This window comes from Archocentrus centrarchus, chromosome 14 (assembly GCF_007364275.1).
Source record: "Archocentrus centrarchus isolate MPI-CPG fArcCen1 chromosome 14, fArcCen1, whole genome shotgun sequence".
Lineage (NCBI taxonomy): Eukaryota > Metazoa > Chordata > Actinopteri > Cichliformes > Cichlidae > Archocentrus > Archocentrus centrarchus.
This window is the reverse complement of record NC_044359.1, coordinates 21,199,940-21,209,391: the sequence shown is the minus strand read 5'-3', so window position 1 is coordinate 21,209,391 and position 9,452 is coordinate 21,199,940. Positions and strand designations below refer to the sequence as shown.

Below are 9,452 nucleotides of genomic sequence, written 5' to 3'. Positions count from 1 at the left end.
ATTCAACTTATTGAGCTCACTTTCCAGTTTAGGCAGGGACAAAAATTATAATGAGCCATCACAACCCAAGGCTATATTTTAAGCTTGAGCCAGAACACACAGTTACATAAGTATTTTTAAGAATTTGGATTTTATTTTAATGAGTTGACTTCTTCAGTGGTGATTCTAAGAGATGAATTTGAATATTTCACACCTCACTAATAGTCATCGTGTTCTTGAAATATCCACACGAACTGAAATAAACAGAGGATTTACATGAGCTGAAGGAGAAGTCACACTTTAATGACCCTCCTTCCTGTAAATGCCTGCTCTCGTGCTATGGCCAGTGAACCCAGTCACCATGGAGAAAAGCCATAGCAGCCCTACTGCATCTGGCTAATACTGCTGGAAAAATGCTGGGGCAGAGCTGTGATAATGAAGTAACTACCACCCCCAGGAGCCATTGTTTGTCACATTACAGAGAAGTCGAAGAATTTTTATGGCACTGAGGAGAAAAAAGTTATTAATTTTCCACAGTTACTGCATCTTGCTGGTAAATGTTAAAGGAAAAACAAAAAGTAACAGTTAATTCAAACAATAGTTTATACTGTGACTAAAAATTAATTTAGTGTAAAAGTGTGTTAAATCAGTAAAGTCACTGACCACGGTTTTATTGCAAATGATTACAAATCTATAATCACAAAGTAGTCATGTCGCTACTGGTTAGAATAATTACCTGCTTTTTAAACATCTACTTAAAACAACTAAATGATGGCATATAAGGTAAAATAAAACTTACCTCCCAAATTCCCGAGTGTCACCGAAAAACATTTGAAGCAGTCAGTCGGCAGCTATTCACTGATTTTAAGGATGCTTTTTCCAAAATAATCTGGCTGCCGAATGATTTCACTGGGCAATGCTGCTTGCTTCTGAACCTTTTTCTGTCGGTGAATCATTAACAAAAAGAGGGATAGGCCATTTCCTTCAGCTAATTAAGTCAGCTCACAGTTCACTCCTCCTGAAAGAAACCACATCTAAAGTGGCAGAGAATAGGTGTGTGTGTGTGTGTGGGGGGGGGGGGGGGGGGGGGTCTAATTTTTCTATGCTACTACAAGTGAAAAGGTTGTGAAGATTGGCATTATGTGCAGCCCTCCTTAAAGTTGTATTTCAACCTGGATGTTGTATTATTATTATTATTATTATTATTATTATTATTATTCAATAACCGAGTGCCGTCTCCTGGCACTTTTAAAATTTTCATTGTATTTTATCTGCAGCATGATTCCAAGAATCCCTGGACACAATGGATTGCACCCTTATGTTCTTCTTCAAACAATTAGTTAATTTCTTATGCTCTGATGAACAAGTCAATTTGTTGCTGAGGAGATGTTGCCAGTGAAAACCATTTCACTTTACAACATGTTGGCTTAACAGGGTCCCAAGGCGACTGTGTTCACGAGACATCAGGCACATGGAAACTCTCCAGAGGTTATAAATAATAAGTCTGCTCTAAGTATCAGTCAGCTTCTTTATAGCTAGAAGAAGGTTGTCACACTACGTGTAGACTTCAATGTGCTCATCAGCAGGCGTATAAAGTATTGTGAGAACCATTAACAGTAACGTGGTAAATGAGGCCAGTAATCTTAAAGCAAATTAGTGCATGGTTAATTTGTTCACATATTATTGAGTGAAATGATAATGACTGAGTAAATGTGTCTCCAGGAAAGGTCAATTATAGAGTAAAGTAATAAATTCAGCACACATCTTTATGACTTTATATATCAATCAGTGATATCAGTCTCAATGGGGTTTTTTTTAGTATTCAGTCTAATTCAAATGTCAATCAATAGTCAGTCTTATACCGGACGAGTCCAGTATTTTTTAATAACATATTCAGTGTAAATGCCTCCATCATGTTAAATAAATATTCTTTTTTCAACTGAATCCACCTCTCTAAGCAGTAGTAAGCAGTTGTTGCTTGATATTGAGTCCTCAACCAAATCATTCTGATGCACTCTTTTTCAGAAATGGCACACAAGTCTGAAATGTAACATAATGTGTAAAAAATGTTGGGCAGCGAAGAGTTCACAGTGAATGAATTTATCCGCAAACATAGTGTAGAGTGGGACAGATCAAAACCCACTCTCACAGTGCAGTGTTCAGCTAGAAAGGTAAGGAAGTATTTTTTAAATTGATATATATATATATATATATATATATATATATATATATATATATATATATATATATATATATATATATATATATATATGCATGTATGATGTATATATAATATATATAATTTATGAGATGTGATCTCAGATAGTGTAAGGAGTTTGCTCAGCTTATTTTAAAAAAGAAGTCTTGTCTGAATGATGAATCATCAGTACATTATATAAACACTGTAAAAGTATACATTTATTATAATAGAGCCATTATCTGCTTTCTTTTATTCCAGTAAATAGCCCATGAAATATACTCATGAATTATTGCATGAATAACAAAGTAAAAATTAGTGCTTATATTTTCTAATTACTTCAGTTTCACATTATGTAGGAATGAATAGCCCAAACTATGCAGTACCTATCATATGTGAAGGAGATGTGTACTTGTAGCTACTGCTAATGTTATGAAATATGAGCATGTTCATATGTAAAATCATATGGGGATGTTTTGACATTTTAATTTTTGCCTTTCTGATGAACAACTTTCATTGATCAGAAAATATTATTTACTGCTTTTCACCTGTTGTTGTTTTTGTAAACACTAACATTAAAAGCTGCTCCTGTTTGTATTTACTTTATTCCCACATAAGTTCTCAAGTTTGCATTTTCTTAAACAATCCACACAATTAACACAAAATATCCTGATTCTTATAGATGTCTTGTGCAAAGGTACTGCAGTTCCTGCAGAGCATTTCACGTAGAAAACCACTGGAGCCTGAGGGTGAAGTGTCCGACTTTTGCCGATGCCTGACTACCCTTGATTTGGTGGCTCTTGGGGTCGGCAGCACACTGGGGGCCGGTGTGTATGTGCTTTCAGGAGAAGTGGCCAGAGCTGTGGCCGGGCCAAGTATCATAATCTCCTTCCTGATAGCGGCTGTGGCCTCCATCTTAGCAGGACTGTGTTATGCTGAATTTGGAGCTCGTGTTCCCAAAACTGGCTCCGCTTATCTCTATAGCTATGTGACTGTGGGTGAGATATGGGCTTTTATCGCTGGCTGGAACCTGTTGCTGTCTTATGTCATAGGTAACAATAATGCCATGGGATGGATAGTCAAGTGATTTTAAGTTTGCTTGGAACACCAGTTACCCTACTGTTTTTGTATTTTATGAGTTTCTTAGAATTTGCTCACAATTTCTGTTTTTAAGGAACATCAAGTGTAGCCAGAGCATGGAGTGGGACCTTTGATGATCTCATTGGGAATGTCATTGCCAACTCTTTGGGCAAACAAGTTGCAATGGATTTACCTGGATTAGCTCCCTATCCAGACATCTTTGCAGCTGGCCTCATAATGCTCTTGGCAGGCAAGTTTCAACTTTTAAAACCCATTTAAAACCCCAATAAATTATTAACATAATAGAGGGTGCTATTATTATAATTTAAGTTTAAAAAATTATGAAAAACACAAGAAGTTGATAATCAAAACGTGCCATATATTTTTAATTAAAGTAAATAACTCGTGATATTTGACAAATGAGTTTCCAGTGGGTTTAGTGACATGGTGAAATTAATTGTTATATTTTCTTTTCAGGGATTCTTGCATTTGGTGTTAAAGAGTCGGCCACTGTAAATAAGGTTTTCACAGCAATTAACATCCTAGTGTTGCTCTTTGTTATCCTCTCTGGCTTCATAAAAGGGGACATCAACAACTGGTACAGATATGAAGATAGCCTTCCAAATGGATATGAGTATGGACCCCCCCCCCCCCCCCCCCCACCCCCCCCCCCCTTTTTTTTTTTTTTCTTTTGTATTTGTATGTAGGCTTCTGCCACATTTTTCAAGCTGCCTGAATTTCTAACAGAGAACATATCTATTGTTTACAGGAACTACACAGCCCTGAATGAAACTAGCAGATATGGCGGTGGAGGATTTTTTCCTTTTGGTTTTGAGGGCACATTAGCTGGAGCAGCCACTTGCTTTTATGCATTTGTTGGATTTGACTGCATTGCCACAACAGGTAAATTTAAGGACGGTCAACAAGACTGTTTTGTGTGAAATGCAAAGCTAGTAATAATGATCCACTGCAGAAGGAAAGCAAAATTTTGATGATAATAACTTCAGAATATGTTCAAATTATCATTGTCAAGAAAAACTCAAAGCCCTTTGGACATTAGCATATGCTTTACAGCATATACATTTTTGTAAAGTAATTTATAGACATAGTACTACACCATAAAAATGCATCTAAGGAGCAAATAATGGCATAAACCACATTATGATATATTCTTTCTTCAGGAGAGGAGGTTCAGAACCCTCAGAAGTCAATCCCACTTGGGATTGTGGCATCCCTCCTTATTTGCTTCCTGGCTTATTTTGGCGTGTCTGCTGCCCTGACTCTTATGATGCCATACTATTTGCTCAGTGTTCACAGCCCACTGCCTGTGGCCTTTACATACATTGGTTGGGGCCCTGCAAAGTACACAGTTGCTGTGGGATCACTATGTGCACTGTCAACAAGGTATAAAACAGGATGCACCATTTACAAACTCAAATACAATTCTGTTTACCTTAAAATATTCCTTTGGTGACATTTATAGTACATACACTAAATACAAATCACTGGGATCATTACTAGAAATTAAAACAGAAGCATATTTAACTGAGTTGCTATTGATGAGTTATGTACGTTTTCCTGAAGCCTTCTAGGATCAATGTTCCCGATGCCCCGTGTCCTTTTTGCCATGGCCAGGGATGGACTGCTCTTCAGACCTCTCAGTAAAATGAGTGACAGACAAAGTCCTGTCATTGCTACATTGGCTTCGGGGGTTGTAGCAGGTATAACTGACTTTAGAAGAGATAATGAGTGTCACTGTATTATCTTTTTTGTTCATTTGTATTTTTTTTTTTTTCTTTTTACTCATTCCCTATTTTGATTTTGTTGAGGCTGCCATCAAGCATTGTATTGAAATGGTTGATGCAGAATTTAAAAAACACATTTTATTTGTTCTACTGCTCATACTTTAACAGCAGTGTGAAGACTCCAATAAGTGACTGGCTAGTTAAGATGCAATGTGTGGAAATGAATGTCAAAGGAAATTATGCAAGTTTGTATAAATTATGTCATTGCAGCTATCATGGCATTATTGTTTGACCTCAAGTCGTTGGTTGACATGATGTCAATTGGAACCCTGTTTGCCTACACACTTGTTGCCATTTGTATTCTGATATTAAGGTATGGATCACCCCAAGTATGTATGCATGGTATTATTACTCTGATCCCAGCAGCTGCTACAGTACTGTGCAAAAGTCTGGGGCCACCTCTCATTTCTTTATATTTAATTTCCAAGGAGCCAGAGTTTCATGTATTTTTCACGTGGTCTTGAGCAATAGTTCTTCAGGCCTTCTGAAGGGCTTTCAAAGCTTTTCTTTGGACATTGGCCGCTTTCTCACTCTTTTTCAGTCCAGTCCTTGTACCTGTCTATTTTAACAGGAATACTTTTGTGTTTGTTAAGCCAGTTAACACTGACCTATGAATCATTCAACTATAAAAAAAATCACCTAACTCAAGGGATGAACCAGTGTTGTAACAACTTAGCAAATTCTTTGTACACTTTGTTGGTGGCAGCCTGTCAGAAAAAACATGTAGTGTAATTTGTTCCATTTGTTTAGTTGAATCTATGAGAAATGCCAAAGATAACAGAGTGAAAGCCATAAAATAGTATTTTTGCATCAACAATGTGATTCCCAAATAGGTATTAGCCAAATATTTGGTATATCTTGGCATGATGTGCAGTGTGGTCTTAAAAAAATTGAGAAAACTGGAGAAGTGGAAGACAAAAGAATAAGTGGCAGGTCTAAAAGGCTATGTAAAGTAGATGAACAGCATCTGAAAGTCATGTCCTTAAGAAATAGGACAAAATCCAGCAAAGACCTGACACAGGACTTGAGAGATGTATCTGGCCCTTCAATTGATCCATCTACTGTTTACTGAACACTCATCAGAAATGGTCTCAGTGGAAGGGTGGCTGTTAAGAAGCCATTCTTAAGGAAGGGAAACAGGGAAAAAAGGCTGAGGTATGCCACATTACACAAGTACTGGACTCAAAGTCCGTGGCAACAGGTCTGATGGAGTGATGAATCCAAATTTGACAAATTTGGTTCAAATCATCATTGGTATGTACAAAGAAGGTCAGGAGAGAGGTCCAACACAGAGTCTCTACAGTCATCTGTAAAACATGGTGGAGGCTCTGTTATGGTTTGGGGCTGCATGTCAGCCAGTGGTGTTGGAGATCTTGTCAAAATTGATGGAATTGTGAATGTAGAAATGTATCATTCGATTTTGATCCACCATGCAATACCATCTGGAAAACATCTAATTGAAAGTGGCTTCATTTTTCAACATGAGAATGATCCCAAACTCATTGCCAGTGCAGTAAAAGCATATCTGGATAGAAAAACACACAATGGAACACAGTCATGGATTCGCCTCTGCAGAGCCCAGACCTAAACATTACTGAAGCAGTGTGGGATCATTTAATAAATAAGGGGTGACTCAAGACTTTTGCACAGTACTGTATATTTGTTTTTGAAAAAAGCTTACTTTATGAGTGATGTCAGTGTTGTGCAGGAAAAAGACCCTCTGAGAGGGCTGTGAAGCATCTGTGATAAGAGACAGAATTAAGTTGCTTATCCAACTGAATGAATATTACCACTGCCTCTACTTGCACTACAGTATGCCTAGTAATATTTTTAGACATCCAGATAATTTCCAAATTGGCTGTCTTATCAACCAAGTCAAAATAATGACTGATAATACTGACATATTACTGTCATAAAATGTGTGGGTACACAGTTTAAGGATATAACCCACAGAGCATAAAGAAATTAAACAGAAGAATGACCCAGGATTTGCTTTTTCAAGCAATATTAAGATTGCAAGTTTTCTTTACTTTAATCAGTTGCTGATACTTACAAAAGATAACATAATGAAGTGGCATTGGCTTGATTTGTGTTGGAGACATTAAAATTAGACTTAACAATAGTTTTTTATGAGAATATTATAAATATAAACAATTGAACACCTGGTTTAAGCTACAATGTATAGGAATTTTAATGATATTTCCTCAACTTTACAGGTACCAAACTGACCTCAGCGAGGATTCCAATTTAAGCAAAGCAGAACCTTTTACCATTGGTGGGATATTGTGTCCTTCGTCACAAGCTACTATAAGGACATCAAAAAATGTGTCTCTCTTCACTGTTTTTATTAGTAAGTCATGGTCTTCACATTGTACTGTACATAATCTTATTTTTTGATCAATGAATTTATACTATTGATTGTCCTCAGTCTTTTTAGCTGTTGTTCTCAGCATCTTCATATCTGAGGCTGTAGATTCCCTGCAGGCCCTTCAGTGGTGGAGTCTACTTTGTGTTTCTGTGATAGTGGCGATGCTGTTCATCATCATCCTCGTCATCTGGAGACAACCACAGAATACAGCAAAAGCTGCTTTCATGGTATGAAAGCAGCTTTGTTTTCAGTGAAGACTGACTAATGAAAGCATATAAATAGAAACAGAAATATTGCCAACCTGTAGCAACATTATATGTATATCTTTTTTTTTAGCTTCAAAGTTCTGAAGTGGGAAACTGAATATTTGTTCTTTGATTTAATATCTTTTGCTTCCACTCTTTTATATCCCCAGGTTCCTTTGGTCCCATTACTTCCTATTTTTAGTACCTTCGTCAATGTCCACCTTATGGTTCAACTTGGATCAAACACTTGGATCCGCTATGCAGTGTGGATGGGAGTAGGTATGTGCAGAATATCTCTGGAACAACTATAAAACATAAAAAATTATACATGCACGGAACTGTCTACTTTTATGAGCATGATCACTACTTCTTTTTTTTACATTTTGAACAGGTTTAATCATCTACTTTTGTTATGGTGTTCGCCACAGTGTGCAGAAACAAAGGCTTGAAAATTCACACAATCACGTCAGTATTCACAGCATCACTGCTGCTATGGAGCCAAACACTGACCCTGGACAAGATGTAACTGGATAAATAATGTTACGTGATTGGTTCAATGATATAAACTTAAAAAAAAAAACATGATTTGTATAAAATCACAATGGTATTTGTCTCAGGAATTCACAAACTTTTATTTGGCAGCATCTGGCAGTACAAGGCTTTATGCAGTATTCTGCTTTGATATTACTGTTTTGTCTAAGACATACATGTCAGGCAAGAATGAGCCAAATTTTACTGGAAGACTCTGATGCAGCAAGTACTTCAAATATAATTACATAATTAGTACTAGGTCTGTGTACCAAAAAACAACAAAAACAACAACAACAAAAAACATTCAGCTCACATATCAGAGGTAACAATTTAAAATAAATATAGATATTATGAACATTATTTTCTGATTAGCATGCAGTGGCACCGACAGGAGGCGGAGCGGGAGGTGGCAGAGCTAAAGATGCTTAGAAGACAAAGTTAGAGAGACAAGGCTGAGATGGTTTGGACATTTACAGAGAGAGGGATAGTGGATACATTAGACAAAGGATTCCAGCTGCCAAGCAGGAGAAAAAGATGAGGATCACAGAGGAAATTCATGGATGTAGTGAAAGAAGACATGCAGAGGGTTGGTGTGAGAGGAGGATGCTAGGAATAGGGTGCAAACGATCCACTGTGGCAACCCCTAAAGGGAGCAGCTGAAAATATTATCAAAACATGAATGAATGAAAATACATTGTGATTAAAATGCCACAGGTCAAAATGATTGTATTTACAATACTCATTTCTATTATGTGAGAACTTGTATTACTCACAATTACTTCATACTTAAATGGATTTTTTTTCTCTTTTTTCAGTATATGATACACTGTAATGGATTTAACTAATTTTGTTTGGCATTGTACCCAACTTCCAATATATATGCAATACTGTGTTATTAAATGCTCTTTAATGTATTTGTATAATTTTAGATTGTCATAAAAATGTGATATACATGAAATAAAAAAGACATTTTAAGTTTGGGATGAGTTACTTTGCACTTTATGGCTCCCGTCTCCATATTTTCCATCATAGTTTTCCACAGTAGGTTCTTTTTTTTTCCTCTCACATACTTACCTTGTGACAACCTTTCTGAAACATGCCCATACACAGCCATATTGCCAGCATGTTATGACCAAATGCAAGATTTATTTACAACACGTGACATGACAGGAACTAATGAAAGTTGTGCTTTGTTTGAGTAGGAACCGTTTATATTGAGCACTGTACGAGGCCGCATTAACAAATCA

The 9,452-nt window shown here is 36.7% G+C and overlaps 1 protein-coding gene across 1 annotated transcript; it reads left to right on the top strand.

The window, feature by feature from the left end:
• Positions 1–2,858: 2,858 nt before the first annotated feature.
• LOC115791687 (cationic amino acid transporter 2) lies at positions 2,859–8,208 on the top strand. Its single transcript, XM_030745883.1, has 11 exons — positions 2,859–3,228; positions 3,351–3,506; positions 3,734–3,890; positions 4,026–4,159; positions 4,438–4,660; positions 4,841–4,977; positions 5,272–5,374; positions 7,278–7,411; positions 7,490–7,656; positions 7,845–7,953; positions 8,066–8,208. The coding sequence occupies exons 1-11, from the start codon at positions 2,859–2,861 to the stop codon at positions 8,206–8,208; spliced, it is 1,833 nt and encodes a 610-aa protein (XP_030601743.1).
• Positions 8,209–9,452: the final 1,244 nt, after the last annotated feature.

Coding starts and splice junctions, on each gene's coding strand:
- LOC115791687 (XM_030745883.1), top strand. CDS start 2,859: ATGTCTTGTGCAAAGGTACTGCAGTTCCTGCAGAGCATTTCACGTAGA. Junction 4,160..4,437: donor TGACTGCATTGCCACAACAG/GTAAATTTAAGG, acceptor TTCTTTCTTCAG/GAGAGGAGGTTCAGAACCCT. Junction 7,412..7,489: donor TCTCTTCACTGTTTTTATTA/GTAAGTCATGGT, acceptor GATTGTCCTCAG/TCTTTTTAGCTGTTGTTCTC.